Source organism: Vanessa tameamea, chromosome 26, assembly GCF_037043105.1.
Source record: "Vanessa tameamea isolate UH-Manoa-2023 chromosome 26, ilVanTame1 primary haplotype, whole genome shotgun sequence".
NCBI classification, from domain to species: domain Eukaryota; kingdom Metazoa; phylum Arthropoda; class Insecta; order Lepidoptera; family Nymphalidae; genus Vanessa; species Vanessa tameamea.
The window spans coordinates 7,086,598-7,113,556 of record NC_087334.1 but is presented as its reverse complement, the minus strand read 5'-3'; the positions used below and the strand labels follow the sequence as shown (position 1 = coordinate 7,113,556).

The following is a 26,959-nucleotide window of genomic DNA, read 5'->3' as shown; positions in this document are numbered from 1 at the left end:
CGTCAAAAGAAACGGAAAAACACGAGTGTGCGTCGCCTGTAGTAGATATCAGCTGAATTATTCGGCTAAAATGCCCTGGCACGGGCATACGTAGTCGTCGGTCCGCCATTACGACGCAGCCGAGACACGTTCGTCGTATTTAGTTAAATATTTTCGTTTATAAATGAGTAATAACGCTCATGAGCTAAGTAATCGACTTCTGAATGCGTTGGATAGCAATTACAATGTAAGTTTTCGAGTTTTGAAGATCATAAGTCTGATAAGCAAGTTGGAGATACGGAAACGGTCCGCACGAGCCTGTGACACCCGACTCGAGTTGCGATTCGGCCTTTTGGAAGGTTGTCTCGATGATATCAAGCGCTGAGCGCGATTGACAAAGGTTGTAGAACTTCTGTGCGATAGCAGGGGCGAGTGTAATACGAAATCCGTGATGTAAATGTGGTTTGTGTGTGGATACGTGAGCGTTGCGAGTGATGTACGGGGCCACTGACGTCGCCAGCGCTCCTCTCGTCCCTCCGTCCCTAGTGCCAAATGTTTTGCAATGTGAAAGTATGGAATTGTGCCACGCGTGACCTTTCCCGTAGATTTTCGTCAGGTTGCGGCTAAGCTTTGCTTAGCTTCGTTCGAAAACGAAAAAATGTGTTCTTATCCGTACCCTTAAATATGTTCGGTCGTAGAGTTTGTTGGTGGCAGCATGGATTAACCATCGGGCGCGTGGTGCTCATTATTGTATTGCTTGAGGATTGAGGATATCAGTGGCACATTTTAACTTAGTTTAGATGGTGTAATCGCAGGTCAGTCGAGTTTTCGCAATAATTTTGCATCTGTACACTATTTTAAAAACTTGAAATGTTTGTCATATTCTATGGAATAAATCGACTCATATTGACTTTTAGAAGTTCATATTTTCTGTTGATCTTCGGTTATGAGACATGTGAGTTACAGAATTACTTACAGGTTATCAGAAAGTTTCTTAAAAAAGGTTTTAATAACAACTACTTTATCTAACATTGAGTTTGCAGTAGTGATATGGATAAATTAGTCTCTAAAACTGCAATGTATCTAAAAATTAATAATAATATATGCTAAAAGGATACAATGTGGTCAACACACCAGGCGAATGTTCGTTGACCCCATGATGAATTCATTATCTTAATACTTTTTCATTAATTATACATTACCCAGTTCAACCAATAATATATAATATATTTTACAATATTACTGTATTTATAATATGAAAGACAGTCATTTTTTACCATGTGACCACTACAATCTTTCTGTGAAACTAAAACAAGGATATAATAAAATAAACATATTTAAAAAAAAAAAATTGCATTTTTTTCATGCAACTTAAAAAATATTAATTACATTAATTCATTCATATTCGTTTAATGATGTAATTTTATTCAATGTTAAAGTACCATGTAACAATTGATAAAAATGTACATCCTATAGGTAGCTTGCATATTTTATGATAATGCATGTGAACTGTTGCACATTAACGAGAATATGAAATAAGGTAGAAAAGAATGCATAGATATGTGATATGCAGAGTTATACATCAATGAAAAAATTAAATGCAAGCATTGAACGCTTGATACTTCCAATATTTTTATAATTCCTTTGTAAAGTAGAAATGGAGTATACTCAAATATCTTGTCTATGCTATTGGCAGTATTAAAAATTTATATAGTAAATGAAAATTAGTGTTAGATTCTGTTGGTATTAGGTGCTCTCATCTGGTTCGTTATCTTTTAAACATGTTACAACTTATCAAGTTTAGAATAACTTTGTACAGTTGTAACTTGTGCGAAGCTTATGGTGCTAGTACTATCAAAAAATAAAATGCTTTAGGAGTTTAAAAAGGATTGTCTTATTAGACACTTGTATACAAAAAAAGTTGATGCAAAGATGCATTGCTAAGCCCCCATTACTTAGTACACTTTACAATTCAAGTGAGTAAATAATCATATCTCCCTTTATCACAGTTATGATTAATTTTAATATCACTGTTTATTATTCAAAGTTATTGTTAGCATTTTCTACAACTGTAAAATAATGTTTTTATAGATAATCTATAATTTTTTATTTTATTTTTGTCTATGAGCGATCTTCTATATATTATGTACAACTTATCAAGTCACATTTTTCTTATTTTGTTTTTGAAAATCATCCAATCAAAGTTTCCTCAAAGATTTTTTTATCAATGAATGGCCAATGCATCATAAGCATATGCATAAGTTAAGACTTGATTGATCTATATTTTCTTTTATTATTTAAATAATTGTTTTACATTATATTCCTAATAAAGTGTGTATTATGTCACACATAGAATGCACATTATGTCATTCAAGACTTGCATCATTTTTATGATAGTGGCAGGGGTCTGTGCGAGCTGATCAAGATAGGAAACACAGTTGGTGATTCCTATCAGTCTATCTTTTGAGTTTTTATGCATATTACTTGCAAAAGAAGCATAACAATAATAGAAAATACTCATAATAATGCTTTGAAGTTTATTGCCTATGTAAGAACTAATTCAACTTTGGAAAACTTAACACATCTGAGACAGCCCCGTTGATAGAATATGTGGATCTTACATTAAGCTTACAGGTTCAAATGACTGAGATTTATTGTGCTAGTGTTTTGTGAAGTGACGTCAAATGATTCTGTCACATAGTTACTTCTTAAAGGATTCAAGCCCAGCTAAAAAAAAATAAGCGACTTATTTTTATTTTTAGAAAATACTTAAAAATACGAATATGAAGCCTTTGAATATCTAACGCTAAAAAAAAGTAGTAAACATAAATCTACAATCTACAATAGTAGGAAATTGATTGAGTTTGTTTCTTTTCGCATTGTAGTAAATTGATTGTCCTCGATCGTAAAATTGCCGTAACTATAAAATGAAAAAGTTTTATCCGTTCGCTCTTTCATTACTTGTTATGTTCAATACTTGTTGCATATCAGAAAAAAAAAACCATTTGTAACCATGAATGAACTTAAAATTTTCCACGACCGTCTGTTATTACATATTTGTAAAATGCAGATTTAATTCAATAACATAATTTTATTGCGCACTGGATGGGAGGGATCTCGAGTCCAAATTATTTAAAAAAAAAAACTCTTGGGCTCGTATCTGATGAAGACGAAGAAACTTCAATAAAAATACCGCAAATTTAAATTTTAGATCGAAGTATTAAATATTTTAAAATAAATAAGTTTATACTAACGAGTTAGTTTGAATTACAGATTATAAATAGAATTATTTTAAATTACAGGTCGTCGACATGCAGACTGTTAATGAAATTATATCCATTTTGGAGAAATTCAATATCACAAAAGAGCTGCTGGAGGTAACCATTAATACATATATTTTTTATGAATAATTATTGAATATATTAAAATTCGTATTTTGAAATATCTTTACAAAACTGTTAAATTTTTTATCAATTTTTACTGATTCTAACTTAAGCTTTTATACTGAAGCAAAATTACAAAATCACATATTTTTGAGACTTACTAAAGGTAAAAGGTGATTAAAAAAAACTATCATTGAAAAATGATACATTTCATTAGTGTTCAAATGTTAATTATAAATTTAAACGAAAGGCTTTGGTACCAGCGTAAAGTGTAAATATGAACGGAACAATATCGCATCGCATGTTACTCTATAGGCTGCGGTGCAAATCGTTTTTTATTTAACATAGGTAGGCAACTTGCAAACGGGCCACCTTTTATTAAGTGGTTACCACAACTCACAGACATTAGCGCTGTAAGAAATATAAACGATCCCTGAAACTGGTTCATTCACTCTATAAACTTATGCATTATTAAATATTGTAGTTTGGTATGGTAATGGTTGGATGGTACTTACATACCAACAAGTATACCGTTGACTAAGACTAATTAAAGCAAGAATATAATTAACATTCTCTTATCTTATAATTTTTTTTAATTATATACTCAAATATGTAATATAAATATCTAGACTAATGTAAATTGTGTACCTTCCAGACCACCCGATTGGGTAAGCACGTGAACGAGCTAAGGAGGAAGACCACAGACCCGACACTAGCGAGGCGAGCCAAAGTGCTCGTCAAACGGTGGCGGGACCTCGTCATACCGGCGGTAGCGTCGCCCGCTCATACCGGTAACGTTTTTATAATTATATAGAGCCACAGATTAAATAAATACGGTGACAAAACTTTGATAACACTCAAGGCTTGTTGCTATTTTCTAAAAGCGATTCGTTTTGCATATTCAAAGTTCAAGCCATAGTCTGCAAATTATTTATAATAAATGCTCAGGATCGAACCGGTCGTCAGCTGAGCGACAAGTGCGCAGGTTGGGCGGCACTCCGCTAACGTCTCCCGCGCTCTCACGGGTTTGTACTTAATTTCAATAGATTTATATATGCATAGAATAAACAACATTTGACAGTGAATCGACGCGATGTCATTGGTCGAGAGCTTTTTTAATCTGTGATATTCATTATAGATTTGCAAAAATGGCGTTTTGACCGTTAACGGAACTTTGAAAGTAAAATTAAAAAAATAAGTTGCTAAGTGTAATGGAAAATAAAGATATATTAAGTAAAAACTTAATAGTGCACAATATAGCTGAGTTATTAGCAAATCACATGAAATACGTAAATATAAAATTTGTTTATCTTTATTCCTACTTCGGTTGGAAAAGGCTATCGATACACATATACTGTATTATATTTCCGCCTTAATCTTCACCTCTACCTATTATGTAAAATTCTATTTCAAATGCTAATAGGATAGGAAACTGCATGACATGACAATGTTTGTTATGTTTTGAGACAGAAAAAGTGTAGAAGAATTAAAAACAGTAAAAAAAAGTTGATTTATTTCAATTTAAAGAAATAAATACTTCTACTAAATTAATAGCAAAACTATAGAAGTATTTCATTAATAGAAATTAAAAAATAAATAACAACGGTAGTGTTGCTAACGGTACTTATTAAAGTCAGGTGACGTCATGATGCCGCTTTTTTTTGGAACAAATTATATCGATATAATCAATAAGATATTGATGTTTGCCGTTCATAACCTTAAAAAATTTAATACTGAAATCTATGTATTTTTTATTTTTATGCATCAGATTTATATAGTACATAAATCTCGGATTAATTAACATTCCATTACAGCAGATTATGACATATTTGTGGTCTGTGTAGTTAAAATGGTATGTGTTTGCAGCATGTGGTGAGCCCCGCGGTACTCAGCCCCCGACCTCCGTGTAGACCAGGTAACATATCACACTTACCGACACAGCTACTGATGGTAGGGCTTTGTACGTCTTCCCCTGGAAAGGCACTCATTAATACAGTGATACCAATTGGAATTGTGAGTAGCAGGTAGGCACAAGCGATACAACATCTTAGATCGCTTGGTGACGCATCAATATTATAACAAATACATAGTTTGTGTATTTCATTTATATCTTTGGACGACCCATACCACAAAAACATGTCCACTTGTTGTCCACTTGAAAAAAAAAGTCAATATCCTTAGCTATGAGCAGAGAATTGGTGTTTATAAGTGTGTAAGCACAATTACTTTAACACTGGACTAAAAGAACATCTTTAAAGTTAATCCAGGAGCAAATGCATTAATGTAGATATGGTTAATGCAATTTTATACTCACTACAATATTTCTAAGTATGTCTAAATACTAATATCTATATTTCTATAGGACTGTATAGTCTTGTAAAGAGCTTCTACCTATGACACAATCTTAATTGTGTGCACCTATAAACAGGTCTATACCTATGTTGAGGATAAACCATTTATTTTGATACCTATATTCAATATGATTTGCTGCGTAGTGTTAAATTTTACTCTACAATTGGATTTTATTCTACAATGTGTATTTAATTTTACTAGACCTGAGACTATGTAATTTTTTTGCATTTATATTGTCATGTGTTATAGTATTGTTAATGCACATGTTAATAATTTTTGTAACCTTACAGCATGGGGCGGTTACGAGTCGGACTCTCAGGACGTGATCCTGGTAGACGACGACCCTCCACCGCCTCCATCACACCCGTCCCCCTTCGAGGGAACGCTACCCCTTCCATTAGCATCGCACAAACCTTTAACACCACGTTAGTATAACAATGAAAGTATATAAAATATTTGATATATTTGTATTTTTTAAATAAAAATATCATTTATTTTACAGCCGTGAAGAGGCCGCCGTCCGCAGATCTTCTTTACGATGACAAAAAAGCAAAAAGAGACAAAAAGCCCCGGAAAAGAAGGTATATTATCATTAACATAATAATATAAGCAATACAAGAACATTAAATTCACGCTTGTAACGTCAATAGTATAAATCTTACTCGGCTGCAAAGGACAGCTGCATATATTACGTACTAAAACATTCTCTGAAACATGTTACTACTTCTGGTATAAGTTATATGTGTATTGATTTAGTTTTTAGGTAATAATAAAGTCTTCCCATTGTTTAGTAGAGATTAAAGCTCAATGTAATCCTCTATCTGGTATTTTTAGTAATTTTTCTTTGTTTTACTAATAGGGGTCACAGTCGTGCTGGGTCCGGTACAGAGACGACAGCATCGGGCACCGAACCGTCGGCGCACACGCCTCACGCGCCTGCTCCGCCACACGCGCCGCATGGCACGGCCCCGCCGCATACGCCGCACGCGCCTGTTCCGCTGCACGCGCCACATAGCACGGCCCCGCCGCACCCGCCCCACGGGCCCGTCGCGACGCACGGACACGCGTGGGGCGCACGCAACGGGTCGAATCCGGAGCGACGGCGGAACGGCTGGCGAAGGGACAAGCAGGACCCGTATGCCGCGCTTGTCAACAGACTACCGCCCGCTGGCGCTAAAAAGGTTATTACTTTAATAATAGAAAATCTCAACGCTAATTATAAAGGCTATCAATCACGGGCGGTATGCTGTTCTTATGATAAATCTGACTGTAAGATGTTACAATATTACATTTAATAAATAAATTATACATACTTATATTTATTTGAGGGTAGGGCTACATGTAAGTCCACTTGGGTAGGTACCACCAAATCTTCATATTATCTACCATCAAGCAGCAATATTTAGTATTGACGTGTTCCAGTTTGAAGGATGATTGAACCAGTGTAACTACAGGCACTATAAATCTTCCCAAGGATTGTTGCCCATCGGCAATGCAACGAATACGATACGATATTAAAATTTCTGACGAAGCAAATATCTGTGGTAACCTCTTACCGTCAAGTGGTCTATTTGCCTACGGCAAGATTGGGACAAGTGGGAAAAAATAACAATAAAATAAATAAGTTGTGGTCCTATATGACATAATATATATATATAGTGTTATTGCCAACATAATATATTCAATAATCCTACACAAAGCATTAATCTATAAAATATCACAGGTCAAAACTACAAAAGAACTACTGGAGCAGATCCAATCACGGGGTACTGGCAAGGCACCGTCGCGGCCCCCCTCCCCCCACTCTCCCAACTCTCCTCACTCCCCCGATGTAATGCTCATAGAACCCGACAGTAAGTTGGCATTTTATAATATAACTAGATTCGATAAACTAACTTAGTTTTACCACTAACTGTACCAAATATTTGTCAAGTAATTATTACACGTTATATATAAAAACAATAATAGCAATTTATAATTTGTTTCTACTATATTTACAATTAGAAAATGAATGCTATCAGTTATAATATTTATGCAACCAAAGTTTGGCAATTAAGAAATAAAAAAAAAATAACACCAAACTGAAAGAAGCAATTTTGAATCGTTTATAGCATGTCCGGTGAAGGTGGAATCACCGCTTAGGAACGGCAGTAGCGAACCTAAGAAGCTGAAACCCGAGTCGGAGCCGCAGCTGGAGGCGAAGCCGGAGCCGAAGCCCGAGCCTGAGCCCGAGCCCGTCGTCCTCCCGCCGCTCGAGGACGAGCGCGAGTGGGCGGAGTGCACGTGTGGCGAGCCCGAGGGCGACGAGTGCGGCGACCCGGCCTGCCCCGCGGCCGTGCGCGGCCAGCTGCGTCCGCTGCACGTGTTGGCGCTGCACAACGCGCTGCTGCCCGGCGTCAACGGCACGCGTGCGCCGCCCGAGCCGCACCGCTTCGCCGTGCGCCCGCCCCTGCTGCCCGACCAGCCCGGCCTCTTCGCGAGCGTCGTGCCGCTTTACAACTATTCTGACTACGCCGACGATTATTGTGTTAAAAATCTTGCGCGAATTCCGCTCTGCAGTAGCCTGCCCTGGACCGAGTTTGCGCCGGCGCCGCCCTCTCCGCCGCCTCCTCCCTCGCCGCCCCCGTTGCAACCCTACCCATTCGATCCGCCCGAGGAGCCATCGGTCGAGGTGAAGCTCGAACCTGACGCCGCCTCGATTGACTCTGCTGATGACGCCCCGCCGGACGAGGCCCCGGATACGGAGACGAAGACGAAGCCGAAGCGCGAGAGGCCGACGATCGAGGCGGAAATGGTCGGGATTCCGAACCTGGAACCGAGCGAGAGACTGAAAGCGCCGCTGCTGTCCGCAGAGGACGAGACGCAGTTCGGTGCCGAGCCGAAGACGATCGTAGAGGTCGAGAAACGGTTCGTGAGCGAGCCACAGGAGCATCGGACGGTCGAGCGGACGAAAGAAGAGCTAGACGGGCGGACGCTGTATGCGCTGTGTGAGACGGCGCTACGGACGGTGCCCTACCGCTACGAGCAAACGGCGGCGGCGCCCGTGGTGGCCCTGCCGCTCGTGCCCAGCGGTGCGGACGAGCAGCAGGCGGACTGCGAGGCCCGCGAGGTGCTGCAGAGCGCGCTGGAGACCACGGCTGGCGACACGCAGCGCGACGAGATGGGCCGGCCCTTGCGCGCCACGCACTTCGCGGAGTGGCACGAGTGCGCGCGCCTGGGCGAGCTCATAGCGCTGCCCTACGTCGTCATCGACTGACGCCCGTCGCCGCCCGACCGAGCGAAGCTTCCGTTGTCTCGCTGTGTTCCAAGTGTCCTTATGTTAGATTTAAGAGTGACCGTTGTATATAAGTGCCGTGGGTGACGTGTGCGCGCTCGAATATGTACATACAGCCCGTAAGTTAGCGAATGTAGGTAGGCTCGAGGGCGCTCGCTGGACGCCGATCGTTCGAACCGGCTCACTGGCTTCGTTTATCGCCCACGCGACCTGATCATGCATTCGGGTCGTGTGTTCGTTTTGAAACGTTTTCGGCGGATGTTTCGTGCGGTGGTTCTCGCGAGTTGTGATATTGAGGGTGCGACGAGGCCGTCCGCGGAGCGCCGGACACCAGCCTCGTCGAAAGACTCAGATAAAAATCTCTAGACTGTTTCGTATTGAGTTATCTTGTTACCGATTGTGATTTATAAAAAGAAAATTAGGTAATTAATAATAATAGGAGTTCCAATTGTATATTATACATATATATTGCTATATCGAGTCAAATATCAGATATGAATAATTTATAATCTTGCGATGTATAAATCGACCACTATCATCGTTTCGTAAGTGAAAATGGTACCTAAAACAATTTGATAAATTATTTTCAATACCTTGCAATTTTTAGACAAAAAATTGTCCGTGAAAGGCCCCCGCGTCGCGACGTTGTTCTTTGTGGTTTGTTTCTTTAATTTGTTAAGCTTATAAGTTGAGTTTGGTTTCGCAGGGGCTTCTGACGGAGTCGCCCGGTTTAGTGGGTCTGAACTATTCCGATGTGCCAGACGATTTGTGCCAGAAAACAAATAATTTAATCTTTTAAACAATTTATTGCGAGTACCAAAAACATGATATCTTATCGTTTTCTAAAGTAACTAGTATTTTAGTCAACAAAAATTTGTAAAAAATATACAATTCAGAAAGTGATATTGAATGATGTGCTGTTTCTATTTTTGTAGGATTATGTAGAATCACTAGTATATTTTAATTTATTCTCACATTTATTGTTTAAGCTATCCCTAAACTAAGTTCTCTGATACCCAGACATGCAATTTAAACTTATGTATATATACATTCTGATTCTAATAGTATAATATTTAAGTTTCCTATATCAATTTGCACATGATCATTTTTACATTGTTAAATATATTGAGTTTTAAACTCTTTAGATGACGTTGTTTAGTTGATATGTTAAAATTACTACTTTCAAAAATCAACCACAGATATTCCAAAATTAAATAACTTATAATATTTATGTATTTCAATAATATTATTGTCTATATATTTCTTATAAACCAAAGGTAAATGAGGACCAATAGTTTTGTTGTAATAAAAAAATTCAATTTAGCATTTTCAAAAATTTTGCATTGATTTTGGTAAAGATGAAATTTTGTTAGAAAACATTGTTATCTAAATTTTCTTTGATTTTTTTTGATGTAATTATACCAAATATGAGGTAATGACATGGCCAATGTAAGTTTGATAAATTCTTGTTACATGTGCAAATGTCAAATGGTCAGTCAATAAAGGTTATCCAAATTGAGTTATGTAATTTTTAATGTTATTTTAAAGAGCTTAATTGTGCATTATCCTGTTTATTGTTATATTTTATGTTGTTTAAATTAAAAATGATCGAAGACCAAAATTAGTAAAATGTTAGATTTTGTACATAATTAAATATCCGACTGTAAATTTCAAGCTAATTTACTAAATAGAGGCGTAAGTATTTTCTTAAAAACGAATCTAAAATTTATCATTGTCAAAATAAATAATAAAACGCAGGACGTTTAACGTTTTTATGAACATACTATGACCTAAAATGAGATTGTTAAATGTTCTACATAAGCTCTCTGTACCATCCATTTATTTTTATATTCAATATTTCTGCTAGTTATAATGTAACAGATCCACTAAACTGAGGCTTGTAACGAAAGGCCTTACATGTAAAGCGCGGGATAATTCCGGGCGTGGAGCTTGTATAGAGGGCAATGTAACCCGGAGACTGCCTTGTTGGACTTGATCCAAAATTTTGGTAAAATATAAAAGCAAAATATATGTGTTTTTATTACGATTTTATGTTTTATTTTACCTGTTTATATAAAGCAAAAACAATTCATGGAATTCACAAAAAAATATTCCAGTGATAATAAGAAATCATGCCAAGCTGTCATCGTTCAAGTTGGTGGTGGTGTACATCGCTTTTGTTCTACATGTATTGTGTATTAGATTAATAATACTATACAAATGATTGGCTTGTAACAAATTGTGTCTTGTGCGAAATTTCAAAAAGTTCAATTTCTGTATTGGACGAAATTCCAAGAAAAAAAAAAACAATTTGTTTCAATTTACAATTAATATTTTATTGCTCTACGAATAATTTCACTAATAATACGTCCACATCGCTACAATCAAGTTACTTTAATTGCCTTACTAACTTGGATGAAATAAAAATATACTTGGATTAATAATTTTAATTAAATTATTTATATATCTTTGGTCCACCCTATCCGCTCTCCCCTGTACTGTAGTCCTGTCACATCTAGCACACACAGATGTGACAGGTCTATAATTAAACGAAAATAAATAAAACGATTAATCAGTTAATAAATTTATTATTCAAAAAAATATATCATTTATACACGTAAGACGACACGAGGCACTTACATTACAATATCATTAATGGCACAATTATTACTGTTAGTTGATTGCATCGTTCAGTTCTTACTTTACGATAACTTATGCTTAAGACGAATTCACTTAAACTATAAAAGTATAAACAGATATAACAATAGTAAAATATATATCGTCTATTAGTTTTGTCGAATTATAATTTTTATTTTTTACAAAATTATTTTATTTATTAATTTTATCGAGTTTTGATTTAATTTATAATTTTTCGTTTAAGTAAAAATATTACTTCAATAAATACATAATATTACGTAAGAGAAAAATTATATTGAAATATAAATCCCACCATATGTTTTATTTTTACTAAATTACATATTTACAAAAATTAAATATGTAACTTGGGTAATTGAAAGTATTACATTAAATATTTTACATAATTATTGTACTATGAATCTGTTTAACTTTATTGTCATATAAAAAAATCTTTTTGTGTATTTTGAGCAATATTATATGTATCTGTTAACATATCTTTGTATATTGAAAATAAGTGCACAATCTCTGCATTTCTCGATAATATGTATTTTAAAAAAACTTTCTTAATTACCATAAGTATTTTACTTCAATTAAATTTTTACAAATTGTTAAGAATCCAAAGTTTTATTCAGTTGAATAATTTGTGTATCAAAGCAATTTTGTGCTCTACAGTCGTACCGTTTTCAAAGATATTAAAGTAATAAATTATACGAATTTTAAGAATTCAATTGACACAATTTTGTACATACGACCATTAGTAGCTACTTATTAAGATATATTTTTATAAAAGTTCTCAAAAATGATTGTTTCGGTAAATATGAGTTAATTTTGTTAGGAATCGATCTTGAAATAGTGTAGCAAATAGTGATTTGACATCAATAAGTAGAAGCAAAAAGTCGAGTCCTATGTTTGTGGTCGTTTTGTCAACATATTTTCCGTGGCAGCAGCTCCCCGGATCACATGATGACGCAGGGCATGGCGCAGCACAGCGGCAGGCAGATGGGCACGGCGGTCTTCTTCTCGGAGTGCTTCTCCTTGCTGCGCGCGCCGGACTCGTACTCGTACATGCCGCGCCCCGAGGCGTACGCGCCGCCGCCTTGCATCATCGCCTGCGTCACGAGAACCAGTCGTTTAGTATAACTTTGTTATGTACCGTACGTTTTAGGGGTTTCAGATGAAAAACCTAGATTCCGAAGGCGTGGTAGATTGGTATTTGAATTAATGTAATGTTAATTGAAGCTTTAACAGTACTTATCTTCAATTAAGTTTATTCTCATATTTCTTTCTTATTTTTTGTCACATGGGTGAAAACAGAAAAACACAGAGACTTAAATTTATATTTAAAAATAGTTCAGGCTTTGATGTAACTTGTTGAAAACAATAAATTAAAGACTTTTTTATAGACTGGTATTGTAAGAATATTCATTAATGGACCAGTAATTTTTTGCTCCTTGAATGACCTGCCGAAATTAATAGTCATTGGATATAAGATTATATTAGCTCCTTATGCCTCGACATTCAAACTACAGCAGTACAAAATGGTACTGTTTGGCATATACCTACCAAACTACACCCCTAAATACAATATATATGTATTTAGTACAAAAAATATATGAATACTAACGCTAGACTGGTATCCTCCAGCGGGTTCGTCCTTCTTGGCGAAGGGCGTGTGACCGGGCGGGTAGTACACGGCAGGCCCGGCTACGTTCTTGCTGCCCACCAGTGGGGGAGTACCCTTGTTGATGGTGTTGTTGGCATTGACGGTAGGGGTGGTGCTGGTACCGTCTCTGAGAGCGCTGTGCGAACCCTGAGTCACCTCCACCTTACGACGTACCACGCCGTCTGGTTGTGTCGGGAATCTCTGCAATTTTTGAAAAAAAAAATTAAATTATTGTCATATAACATAAAATAATTCGATAGGTGTTACCAGGATAAAAAAACAACTCGTATGTGGAAATTATTTAACAACTTAAACATTAAAAAATAATTAAAAAGCATTATAGAGCTAAAATCACACTAACATTATTACTTTTAATATGATATATGTCAAAATGTAATTACTAATGTATTATTATCTAGCTGTCGCCCACAACAGACTGTCTATCTTACTTTTGTATTTATAATTTTAGTATAGATAATAACTCTTCATGCAAAGGAAAGATAAGACAGGTTTTGGTACTTACCGCTTCAGGGAACTCAGCAAGCAAGTCGTCGAGTCTCTTGGGGGGCTGCTGTGTGCCCCCAGAGGGAGTGACGGCGCGAGGGAAGGGCGCGGGGGAGGGAGATAGGGTTGGAGAGGGGGAGGAAAGTCTTGGCGCCTCGTGCGACGAGTAAGTTGTCTCGCTGTACTTGTATGTTGATGGACCCTGTGGAAGCGGTAATATATATATATATATATATATATATATATATATATATAAGTTGTTCTGTCTGTGATTACTGATATATTGAGAGTTGAATTCTATAGAAGTATACAACACAGAATATAGTTCATGACACCCCATGTAATTACTTATATGGACCAACTTTCAAACACATATTATGTATGTTTAAAGAGTTAATTGTAACATAAAAACTGCATAATTAGTCTATACTTAAATTTCTCGCTATTTGTTCGAATTTTCTCCTGGCAGTTTGTTTTTAGATAACATAGAAAGGTGGACGAGCAAATTGGCCAGCTGATGGTAAGTGGTCACCACAATACATAGACATTGGCACTGTATGAAATATTAATAATACATCATCAATGCGCCGTCATATTTGATACCTAAGACGTTACGTCCCTTGTACCTGTGATTACAGTGGTGGAACACAAATTAACTAAGTATTGTTGGGACGGTCACCCTTAATAACTTGCAGAAGAACTACCACAATGTGAATAGCTAACCAGCTCCTTCCTCATATTAAATATCAATATATAATACTTACATAAGGGCCGTGTCCATTGTGCGGCTCGTGCGTGGGGGGGGCCAGCAACACCCGCTCGGTGGAGTGGTCTGCGGAGAGATACGCTCAACTATATTATCTCAATTTAAAGGTCGAAAATTCGAAATTTGAAACATTATAAGAAACTTGGATATTAATAGAAGATCTTGGTTTCACATTGACAAACAGCAAAGAATTTTGACATCTTAATATCGCAGCCCCGGTGCGAGACCGTTACTTTTGCAAAATAAAAAAAAAATAATAGTCAAAATCAATCAATTCTTAAATGCGTAATAAGTGTCCTAAAGCACTCGTTTACTTGGTGCAATAACCTTAACTCATAGTTTCTATAAGATGGCGTGAATGTCATTATAGTTTTTGCGCGAATCACAGCGACGCTTGGAGAATGTCAGTTTTAAATGCTTCTCCTGAAAAATTACTTTTTCGCAAAAGTGACGGTCTCGCACAGGGGATGCGATATTTTGTTACAATTTATCTCCTTCTAAAAGTAAAGGAAGCCAGAAGTCAGGAAGCGTTACGACGTCGATAAAACTACATTGAATCTGAGTGGTAAAAAAGTTGAAAATTTTCTCCTAAGTGGAGTCTCTTACCAGTAGTTTCCTAGAGTTCCGAAGTCAGGAAACTTACTAAGTTATTACCAGTAAGATAATAAATTAATATATATGTTTATATATGTATGTCGGTAGTGCCCAAGCGTTACCATAACGAACGGTGGTGTGAATGATACTGACCGTCAGTGGTGTGGTGCGAGCGGTATTGCGAGATGAGCCTGGTGTTGCAATGCGAGCAGTGCTGGCAGCCGCCGGCGGGCGGGGGCGGGGCGGGGCTGCTCGTCGTGGAGCTGCTGCGGGCGAAACGTGGAATTAGCGATCAATTTATTTATTATGTTTTCTTTTGATCTTTTTAAGAAAAACCAGCCAAATCTAATATGGCCAAAGAGTTACCGATGGAGACCAGCGCAGGACCAACGGCTTTACATACTTTCCAAGTAAGTACTCTCGAGTGTACTCGGCAGTGTAAACTCTGCTCGGCCACCAAACTCCAACCCACTGCTGAGAGTCGCTACTTAGATTTGCAAAGAATAATCTACCCAACTATATAACTGAAAAGTTTCAAGTGCTTAAGCAATGAAACCGCTTTATAAATTCTCTCTTTTTTCCACAGTCATTGTTCTTTTTTCTCAAGTTTTGAAATATCAAAATAAAGTATATTTGTATTATACTCACTCAAGGTGGTGGTGCTCGGTGTAGTGGTGCTCGGTGGGTATCGGTACGGTGGTGGGGTCCTGGTCAGCCGGCACCTCGTATGTGTACGTCTTTACCGTCGTGGTCACCTTGTTCATGGGAGTCCCCGAGCGAGGGAGCTGGATAGAGAAATTAAATGTCAAATCCTGACGGGGGGGCAGCACAACAAGTTCCAATATATATCAACAAAACAATGCGTAGCTTCCAAAATTAGTTCAATAAAAAAAAATGGTAAATTTGAAATCAAGTATCTGTTCTCTATGCTAACGCGTCTCACGAGATTTGAAGACGGATTTGTTAAAAAAGGTACACAGAGATGTTGAATTTAATTTATAATCTATTTGGAAACAAAGACATATTTTATAATTACTCACGGTAGCGGTGGAGGACGAGTGGTGGCAGTGCGAACACACCGCGCCCGCCACCTGCGCCACCGGCAGCTGGGTGGGCAGCGCGCGGGACTCTGCCGCAATACATTTTTTAGAATGATTAGTGAGTTCTGTGTCCACATTGTTTTTCTATAAGTAATACTGTAAATATTCAAAAGGATTTCTGATGACTCATCTTCTTACTGATAGATAAATCATCTAAGCCGTCTATTGCAAGATTTATTACTTTGTTAATTTTTTGTGAAACCACGGGGAAGGGCTAAATACTGTAAATTAACCTATCTATATATATTTTTAAGTTTTTATAATAAATATTGGCTCGAAAAAAAAGTTTCAATGCAATCAATTGCAATTTCAAAATTAGGCCACTAAACATATTATCTGATCTTTTCTTATCTGATTCAGATATTAATTGATTCATTATTTTATTTAAGAAATTATATTGCTATATAATGGATAATAAAATAATTCTAATGTTTGGGATAAACATTTATAATATTGAATAATACCTAAATATGAAATGTAAACGTACTTTGTGCATTTGTATGTGTTGCAGTTGTGACTTGTGACCTTTAAGAAGTTAGCTGTTTGCGTTCTTGACATTTTGTGGTATTGATAGATGTCGAAATGAGTATATTGCATTGTTTGGAGACGTTGCTGCACTAAGAGTATTTGCTAGCTTTCTAAATTATTTTGGACAACATCACATACATTACTCTGATCCCAATGTCAAAACCTAAGCTTGTATTATGGAAAATCAGAAGTAACGACGGTACCAGATACACCCAGACCCAGGACAACATAGAAAACTAATGAACGTTTTCTACATCGACTCGGCCGGAAATCGAACCCGGGACCTCGGAGTGGCGTACCCATGAAAACCGGTGTACACACTACTCGACCCCGGTGTTCGTCATATTTAATAAAAAGAAAATGTCGTGTAGTTTGTTTACAAAAGTAGTATTGTGAAAATGAATTTAGTGTTGTTACGGGCTATAGGGAAAAACAAAAGTGTCCCCCCCCACCGGTCTTAATGATCGATCATCAACAATTCTCATATTTAATAACATAAATAATGTGTAATACAAATTATGCCTTGACTCTATGAGGCATTTCCTTGTAAAAATTCTGGCTCCGCCAAAGCGCGTTCTTCTAAGCCATCACCTAGTGTCCAGTCAGTCAAGTATTCGCACCTGTCTTCTCCTCCCTGTAGAGCTGCTGTCTCACGTCGACGGAGCGCGTGACGGCGGGCGCGGGGGCGGGCGCGGGCGCGGGGGCGACCCCCCACGACGACGACTCCACTCGCTCCACCGAGCGCGCGACTGAGGGGGCGGGCGCGGCCAGGGGGGAGACCCCCCACGATGACGACTCCACTCGCTCCTCGTGCTTGAGGGTCGAGTAGCCGCTGGACGGAGCCTTTGCCGGTGTGCTGGACAGGACGATAATGATCATGAATCGTGCTGCGTATGGATTGGATGTCTCACGTTTGAGGGTATTAATTCAACACCCTAACTCAACTCTAACTTTATTGATAGAGTGAGTTGTCAGATGCCTTTCGAGGTAGTTATCAAAATTTTCACGCATAGAATGAGGTGTCATATCTAATTAGAAATGGCAGTGAGCTAAATGAATTAAAAAAAAATATAAAATAATACGATAATTCGCCCACGTCGTACTATCTCAATCAGTCCCCAACTGCTACGGGGATATATTGCACAAGAGTATTCTGTATTCCCTTAATGCTCATAATCAAGTCTTATACCTTCGGGTCATAGTAGAATGTAGTCGAATTATGATGATAATGTTTGGACATTTTCATGAGAGAAATGCCAACAGCACGGGAGATATTAAACTGCACAAATGTGTGGGAAAATGCGCACTTCGCAGAGAGATATCTGGCTCAGGTCTATCGGTTTTACGTCCTTTCCGAAACTCAGGAATGTAAGCTTTACACATTTTAATCTCGTGAGTTTTATTAATGGAAAAAGCTTAAAGTTATCATTGGTCAGACAAAAAGCTTGAGTCACTTATGAGGCAGAAGATTAAGAGCAATGTATCGTCAGGTCAATCTGCGCAGACGTGATGTCCAGAGATGACTACATACTGTTAAATTACTGATTTATTATTAACATAACAAGACTTACCCTTTCCTATAGTCAAACGATGTACTTTCAGCTGTATCAGAAGTGTATCCACCTGAAACGAAAACAAAGTTTGGTTTTATTTATTTATACCCTCATCAGTTCGTGTATATAACTGAAGTTCTCCTCAGTGATTGGACCTATTTTTATGATATGATTGTTTTTGTAGGGTTTAAGTCACCGAGGATGGCTTAAATTAGATCTACGTGGCGCTGTGATCAGGTTTCAGATTTTTTTGGCGGCAAAATTAACGGATTTATTACTCTCTCTACTCTCTACCCTCTGGCTACAGCAGCGTCGTGAAATTTAGTCACACATTTGAGGGATACTTTAACCGATTTCATCATAAAAATCGACTTCTTACCGCCCGTCCCCTGTATCAGTTGTCATATAAGAAACCGTGAAGAAAACTTACTCTTGTAAAGCTGACGTTCCTGGTCCTTTTGTAGGTCGTCGAGCAGCGAGTCTAACTCTTCTACGTTCTGAGTCATTTCCTTCGTCACCTTTCCACTTTTTACTTTCGAATACCCTGAAATATATCAGATCTTGATTTAGAAGTGTACATGTATTTCTCTACATCAGTATATTCTTGATTATGTGATTATTCTAGATCTCTACTCTTCAATCTATTCACGAATGGGTTTATGAATTTGTTAAGCTTAGCTCGTTCATACAGATCATCTGCGGTTTCTTGTTTTTGTAAAATATTTGACATTAAGCAGGATTGAAAAGATAATATATAATATATATGACATATATAATGATATTAATTTTCTCACCTGGTGTTGGACTTGTGCCTGTTGTCTCATAGTTGTATGTCCTGGTCCCAGTCATAATAGAGGGCAGCTCCCTCTCCTCTCTTTCGTAGTAGTACGAGCTAGACTCAGAAGCTTTAGGTACGGTCTTGGGAGGGATTGCGTATTCCTAAAATTAAAGATTATTTTTTCCAGTACCGGATTTACTTCCTAAATTAATTATATTATTGTTGGCTAAGGTTAAATGACAAAATTTTATATTTATGTTATTTACTGCAATATAAAAACTACTTCTCAAAATAACTTTACTTGTGCGAGTACATCTGAGTACCCATCAGATACCTATTCACCAAAGATTATATCAACAGATTAGTGTACTAGTGTATACAGAATTATATGTAAGTTTAATTTTTTTTATTAAACTTTTTAACTGCTGATGTTTTTAGATTTAACATTTGGTATACATTTTTAATGTGTGGAACTTAAAATATTTATCAAAACTTCATTATATAACCTTCGTGCAAATGATTCTTACCTCGACAGTGTGCAAATCTTTCCTGTCATATTTCCCAGAGGGTAGTTTCTCCTCTTTGTATTCGTAATGGTATTCTCTGGTACCAACACCTCGACCTAGCGAGTCCAGCTTACTGCCTTTCGGTATTAGTTCGGATTTTATCATATCTGTTATGAAAAACAATAGATTTTTAATATTTTTGAATTATTCGTGTTTGGCCCTACAGGTCTTGTTTGCGTCACCGGGTTGAAACGACGAGTACTCAGATTGAAGTTAGATGTTGCGAGTCTACCTATTTTCAATGAGAGGTTCAGTATAACCTCGTCTTCAAATTAGCTTTTCTTAATATGTCTCATAGTATATAATAAACAGTATGTAATAAATTAACAACATTAAAATTAATGTAAAGTTTGAACAGCTGCAGTAATTCTATAGAAATAATTTTAAATAACTCTTGTACACTCGAAATGTCTTAAGAGATGTTTATATACATTTAATTTCAGATACTTTTCCATATATATTTTGTCTAATCTAATGTAAACGCAGCAAAAAAATATTTGTCATAATGTATCCGAGGATTCCAGGAGATGGAGAGACAAATAAACAGCGTTGACTTTGAATTGATTTATCGTCCTTCTGCGACCGTACGAGGGATTCTATTTCTACGAGCCTAGATTAGGTTCCAGCAACGATGAGTCAGTAAAAGGCATGAGACAAAAATAAAACTTCTAGATAATACTCCGATTGTGAAGATTAGGCGATATTTGTTGAGGATTGACAACTTATCTTGGTGGCCACTTTACTTGGTGGTTGGGCTTTTTGAAAGCTAGTCTCGGTAGATACCACCCACTCATCATATATTGTACAGCCAAGCAACAACATGCAGTATTGTTGCTGTTGTTGGGACATATTACTCATATTACCCAATGTAGGAAATGGTTAAAATTTCATACTGCGCTAATATCTGTGGACAGTGGTGATTACTTATCCAACCATCACCCCATTTGCCCGTGCGCCTATCCATATCACAAAAAAATTGGGTTCAAATTGAATAGTAATAGAAAGGTACGTACCGAATTGTTCGTCTGTGTAGGGCACATTGCCTCTGCTGCTGGAATACTCTTTGTACTCCTTGTGTTTGCTGTACGACTTCGTGGCCATGATTTATGTGTTACCTGAAAAGAGATGAGAGGGTCTTTTTATTTCAATTCTCTTAAGGAATTAAAGTTTAAAATTTGCCGACTTATTAAAGACACAAAGGTGTCCGTGTATGTCCTACATACGGGCGAAGGTCTCATCTCCCTTCACACTAGTTCAGTGCGAGGTGGTGGACAGACTTGGCAGTTTCCGTTCCACGCCTATATGCCTATATATCCTCATTAAGCTTTCGTTCATCATTGACTACGTAATCTATTTCTCGATGGTCCTTGCCTTTAAAGCCGCAATCTCCAGTTAAGATTCACGTTTTTTTGGCTCATATTGACCGAACATTAATCACATACATTACGGTATAATCAATATTAAAATCCAAAGTTATTTTATTTAACGAAAACTGGGAGTTTTAATTGGAAAACGATTTGATTTGCATATATTTCACAAGTAGCCTGCAAGCGCCGTCCTGTCAGGCCAGAACATAATATCAGCGACAGATATCGGCTACAGTAGGGGAAAATCAATTTATACAGGTTCTTAGGCGTTTTGTATGCAAGTTATCTGAGTTAGAATTAGACTGGCGACACCCACGCGTCCGACTTGATAATGTTATGCAGGCGCCTTTCCCGGATACAAGAATACATTATATTTTTTATTAGTGAAAGCTATGGATATAAGCTGACATTTTCCTTATCATTTTATATTTGCAATTAATTAAAGAATATCATGAAGTAACTGATTATATTCTTACGGGACAAACCTTCTTATATAAAGGTGATCGCTGATTGGTTGAACGAATGTCTAGTCAAAGTCTAATGATTTCAAACCACTTTAATAATATAAAAAATATTTCTAGGTGAAAATGAAAGTCTTTTAATAAAAAAAGGTTAAATTGATTAAAATATTTTAATACATATTTATGTAGCAGACCGTAGCATAAATATAATACGCGACATTGATTAAACAGCTGTGTTTACCAAATCTGGTAACAGCGGGTTGTATTACTGTGTCACGGTTATCGTAACATTGTCTTTAATACTTTGTTAATATATTTATGACATTTATTTAGAACATAAATAAAAATTTAATAAACAATAAAACAAAACTCGATAAAATTTTGACAGTCACAAACACAAAGCAAAAAATATTTTCGTAATTTATCTGTCGCGGTTTTTTTATGAGGGGGATTATTTGGTCATCATCGACTTGAAAACAACATACAAACCTCTCTCCTAACTTTACCACGACCGAACACAAAGGCTGTAAATTTTTTACTCTATCAGCCAAAACATTACGAATTTTAATACTCATTTCTGCTATAAATATAGACGGAATTTAAATCATACACGGAATTCCATCGTTTCAACTTCAGTAAATGCACAGCGTAAGGCCAAGAGAACTCATGTTGTGCAGCATTAGTTAACATGCAATTATTGAATGTAAATTTAGAAGAATGAATCGACACTTTGAATTTCATTTCGTTGACAATGTGTCTCAGAGGGGCAAGTTCGTGATTGGAATTGAAACGGACGCAACGTTCTAACAGGGTTGCCAACTGTAAATTACGTCACATATTGTATGATGTAGTGATATACCATCGACCAACTCAAAGGTTTTTGAATTATCTTGTAGTGATATCTATAATTTTTAGGACATGAAATAAAAACCCAAACAAAAATATGGCGAGGGGGAAATAGTGAAGTGACACTATCGTGACAAATTAAGCCTTTAATTATTTAGTCTAAAATAAAATATATAAGAAATAAAGCAATTTGTTCTTTTAAAAATACAGAATGAAATAAAAAAAAAAATGTTATATTTTTATTTAATAAATTTATTTCAATCGACAACCCTTAAAATAACCGACAATCTGTCACTGACATTGCACCTTGGTCTTAAAGAAGTCTGCTCGATACTGACAAGGCTCACTCAGTAATTAACATAGTTTATTAATTGATTTATCTTATTCGCACATAAATATTATATAGCTCAGTCGAGAGGAGATTAGCAACATTCAGAATGTTATATTACTACTCATTGAAAGCAACTAAATGACAATCGCCTGAGGTGAAGGCACTCATGCCTCCTCCAGTATTATTTCATTAAAAATATTATTACTATTAAATATAAGAATTCTTTTGAATGACGAACGAACGAAGTTTTCGAATATTACTTCAATTCGTACTTTTGTATTTTCGTTTAAAAGGCAAAGATATTGTTACATAAAGCCTAATAATTTAAAAGAGGTTGTACCTATAAGTTTTGTTGATAAAGTTATTTTTAATACGACGACAAATATGTCAAGGAACAGGTATATTCAATCTACGTTAACTAATTTTGCTAAATGTATACGAAGTGATGCGTTAGAGACACCAAGAGCACATCAGAGGTAATCCTATATGGACGAAACATTTAAAAAAACACACACTTTATGTGTGTAATTTTAAGCTACATTATATCTTAATACCAAGTCATAAGGTAGTAAATCTAATAATTCCAATATGTTTTTTGAGATTTTACTAATTCTTAAAGTAAATATCTCTTATTGCGAAGTGTTAAAGTTCAAAATAACACCCAATAATTTAATGATAAACAGTCTATGAAATTATACAAACAAATTCTTACCTCATACTCACCTCTAATCAAACAGTTTTTTCGTAACCTTGCTATTGTACTATATACCTTATAACCTAGCAATAAGATCGTAAATAGATTGGGTGTTACATAATTAGCAATAAGTAGTCGATACTCCCGATGAAACTTGTAACCTAAAATAACCTAGCCACATCAAAGATGTTGTAAACGGTAGTTCGTTACTAATTTTAGTTCGAGAGCTTAATTAAATTGAAATTAGGTTAATACTCAATAACTGTGTATTTGTGTAATGCTATCCGCGATGTTCGAATGGACTTTTAATGATCAGTTTGTATATGGTTTTCATTTGACTGGGATGATTTTAGAATTTAAGTAGCTATCTATCCCGACATCGCATGTTTAGAATACGGGTTTTCATTTAACGATTATACTATATTATATAGGTACTAATAGTTTAGGTAGCGCACGTCAGTAAAGATTCCAGTCAGCAGGATTTTTTTCGACATTTTCAATGATAATATTTTTTATAAAACATTTATGAATTATATATGTCCTTTTTGTCAGTACGGGTCACGTCCACCGTTATGAAGAGCTCCGAATACGACAAAAGATCTGCTGTTGTTTTTAGTGTTATAGCAGTGAATACATTGTATCACTAGATTAGTAACTGTAACAGACAGTACGGCAAAAAAATATAAAATGAAAAAGATAATTGAATTTTGTAAAAAAGGTACAGGCAACTGCGAACTCGTGGATGTAGTTTTATTGAAAAATAGTCTTTCTCATGAATCACTGCATCTATTGGTGGAAACTGATAGAAAAAGCGAACACGCGGATGGTTTGTATATACATATTCATATATTGCACGATGGAGCTGTCTATATATAATAATAAATAAACGTTATAAAATAAACTAATAGATCTACTAATTATTCTTGCTAAACGCACTTTTCATTTACACCCGAGCTAATCCGGTTGAGTCGCTAGTTAGCTAATAAAAAAACAAAGATCCTACACACTACTACTAATTTTATTTAGTACCTACTGTTACTATGCTGTCAACGTCTTTAAACCGTGAACGCATATTTTAACATCATGCTTTTCATGACAAATTTCATTATGATCGCTTCAATAATTTAGGCGTCTTGTAGAATTATTTTCGCATTCATAATAATAATTATACATTTTGAAAACAAAATACCAAACGGAACGAAAGTTTTAGTGAATTTCGTATTATTATTTATTTTGTTGATAACCCCATGAAATGTTAAAACATGTTATACAGATGAAGTATCTGACGAGAAGTAAATTCAAATAAGATAATATTATTGTGATACGTGACCAGAAATTATTTACGCGGAAGAACAGTTTAGAATTGTTTATAAAATCAATATAAAACATTATGCAGCAACGTTTATAAGGCAATAGAATGGCAATGTTAAAGGCTTTATTACGACTGAATACATTATCCGAACAAATATAAAAAAACTTTTTATAAACGCATGTGATTAAATGCAAAGAGTACATTGTTAACTGAGTGGTAGGGCTTTGTACAAGCCCGTCTGTATAGGTAATACCCACTTCTTAGATGTTCTACCCCCAAACAGCAATCGTAGCTACAACAGGGGGGGGCTTGCAGATGCGTTGTCGGCCTTTAAGTAATGAGTAAGCTCTTTTCTTGAAGGTTCCCAAGTCGAATCGGTTCGGAAAAGCCGCCGACGAAAGCTGGTTCCACAGAATGGTTGTGCAAGTCAGAAAACGCCTGTTGTTAATATCTTACAGATCCTATATCTATGGTGGCCACTGACTTTAGGTAGTCCATTTCCACCTCACCTGTATTACAAAAATGGGAGGTTCAAGCTCAAGGACTACACTCTCACAATCATTCTGTTTAAAACGTCACCCTTATACAAGTCGTTTTCGCTTATATATTGACAAATGAATATTTAAACGTCAATAAGAAGATTCAGTCCTGACTCCCTGGGCTGTTGCCGTCCTCACTTCTATCTCCTTCGTAATATTTACTGTTTCTAGTACAAGCTTTACGCTCCATAAGAGAAGAAAACAATAATAATAGTATTTCATTTGTTTTTAAATAATGTCTAGTAGTCTGTTGTTATGTAACTGTATATATATATAAATGTGTACATAAATCAAATCAAATAATTTATACACCGGAAATTATTTACAGATATAGAAACGTATTCCTTTAAGAAATGGTCATAATCGCGGTCAAATTAATGTTCATTTATGAAATTATTCATACAAAATCATACCACACTGTGGACCATAGTCCAAATGCCTTACCCATAAAGGCTGCATGTCGTAAGATGCGTGGGCGCAGATTGCATCATTCATTCATTGGCGCCTACTCAGAGGTCGGAGGAGGCTTTTATAAAAAAAATATTAACATATTATGCTAAACTATGTAATGCATTAAACCCACCGTCATAACATATGTACGTATGTTATATTTTACATTGCTGATATCACAAAATAATATTAGGTGCTCAGTTATTGATAACGGCATCTTTGATGTTCGATATTGTACATAGGACAGATGATTCACGTTTACCTACGTCTTTAAAAAAAAAAAAGAAAGTGTATGGCGTTTTAGAAAAAAAAACAAATCTGATGTTGAGAGATACTTTCATAGGTTATTTTTATCGGTTTTATCATAACCTTCTTTTAAACTAATAACCAATTATATTTTTTTTTAATTCTATTATTTTTAGAAGGTTCTTTAATCAGCTCAATTTTATAACTACTAATATTCGTACCAGATATCAAAAATCGTTAAGGCGAGGTCCGTCGTTAACGAGTCGTTGCAGCTAACTTACTAATATATGGGATCTCTTTTTTAGTTTTTATTTTAGTTCATTTAGCAAAACAGTTAAACTGATTCCTACAACACTTGGTTTAAGAAACAGTGACCATGATTATATATTTTTCAAAGAGTCATTGGAAAAGATGTAATCGTGCAAAATGTTTATGAAAATCTGATGATCGATTTCCTAAAACATACATAGAAAACCTCAAGAATCAATATCAGCCAGTATATATTTTTCTGTGTCATAAAAGCATTTAAACTGTTTTTAAAAAGCAATTTAAAAAATGTTTGGGAGCACGCGATCGCGATTTCCTAAGACTTCACCATAATGGTAAACGCATCTGATGATAGAATGATGAGTAATATCGGAACAGTATTTATCTAGGTATTGTTTTCAGCTTACTTACATACATAACATAACGTAAACAGCCCGTAAATTTCCCACTGCTGGGCTAAGGCCTCCTCTCCCTTTGAGGAGAAGGTTTGAAGCATATTCCACCTTGCTGCTCCAATGCGGGTTGGTGAAATACACATGTGGCAGAATTTCGTTGAAATTAGACACATGCAGGTTTCCTCGCAATGATTTCCTTCACCGCTGAGCACGAGATGAATTATAAACACAAATTAAGCACATGAAAATTCAGTGGTGATTGCCTGGGTTTGAACCGATGTTTTCGCATCGGTTAAGATGCACGCGTTCTACCACTGGGCCATCTCGGCTCTTCAGCTTCCTTCAGCTTACTTAGCGATGTTTAAATACAATGC

General features: G+C 36.2%; 2 protein-coding genes across 4 annotated transcripts in view; one reads left to right on the top strand and one right to left on the bottom strand.

The window, feature by feature from the left end:
• Positions 1-21: 21 nt before the first annotated feature.
• Positions 22-11,035, top strand: LOC113399202 (uncharacterized). Of its 2 annotated transcripts, none has more exons than XM_026638280.2 (10): positions 22-226; positions 3,282-3,356; positions 4,018-4,153; positions 4,311-4,387; positions 5,229-5,277; positions 6,005-6,139; positions 6,217-6,295; positions 6,574-6,895; positions 7,438-7,567; positions 7,826-11,035. In XM_026638280.2, exons 1-10 carry the CDS (start codon positions 164-166, stop codon positions 8,968-8,970), a joined length of 2,211 nt encoding a protein of 736 aa, XP_026494065.2. In that variant the 5' UTR covers positions 22-163; the 3' UTR covers positions 8,971-11,035. The 2 variants fall into 2 exon arrangements, with proteins under 2 accessions (XP_026494065.2, XP_026494066.2); XM_026638281.2 differs by having other exon boundaries at positions 35-794.
• Positions 11,036-11,556: 521 nt separating this feature from the next.
• LOC113399203 (mucin-1) overlaps positions 11,557-26,959 on the bottom strand; it is a 35,503-nt gene continuing 20,100 nt past the window's right edge. Inside the window, exons 2-14 of one of the 2 annotated variants that reach the window (XM_026638282.2) lie at positions 20,691-20,792; positions 19,639-19,784; positions 19,128-19,272; positions 18,764-18,877; positions 18,352-18,403; positions 17,401-17,636; positions 16,193-16,281; positions 15,801-15,937; positions 15,306-15,418; positions 14,557-14,624; positions 13,812-13,994; positions 13,250-13,489; positions 11,557-12,734 (exon numbers count right to left, since the gene is read on the bottom strand). In XM_026638282.2, the coding sequence (XP_026494067.2) occupies positions 12,582-12,734; positions 13,250-13,489; positions 13,812-13,994; positions 14,557-14,624; positions 15,306-15,418; positions 15,801-15,937; positions 16,193-16,281; positions 17,401-17,636; positions 18,352-18,403; positions 18,764-18,877; positions 19,128-19,272; positions 19,639-19,784; positions 20,691-20,778 (1,764 nt within the window). In that variant the 5' untranslated portion in view covers positions 20,779-20,792 and the 3' untranslated portion in view covers positions 11,557-12,581. The remainder of the gene's footprint in view (positions 12,735-13,249; positions 13,490-13,811; positions 13,995-14,556; positions 14,625-15,305; positions 15,419-15,800; positions 15,938-16,192; positions 16,282-17,400; positions 17,637-18,351; positions 18,404-18,763; positions 18,878-19,127; positions 19,273-19,638; positions 19,785-20,690; positions 20,793-26,959) is intronic. The other variant, XM_026638283.2, reaches the window with a different exon arrangement.

Coding starts and splice junctions, on each gene's coding strand:
- LOC113399202 (XM_026638280.2), top strand. CDS start 164: ATGAGTAATAACGCTCATGAGCTAAGTAATCGACTTCTGAATGCGTTG. Junction 5,278..6,004: donor CCGACCTCCGTGTAGACCAG/GTAACATATCAC, acceptor GTAACCTTACAG/CATGGGGCGGTTACGAGTCG. Junction 6,140..6,216: donor GCACAAACCTTTAACACCAC/GTTAGTATAACA, acceptor TTTATTTTACAG/CCGTGAAGAGGCCGCCGTCC.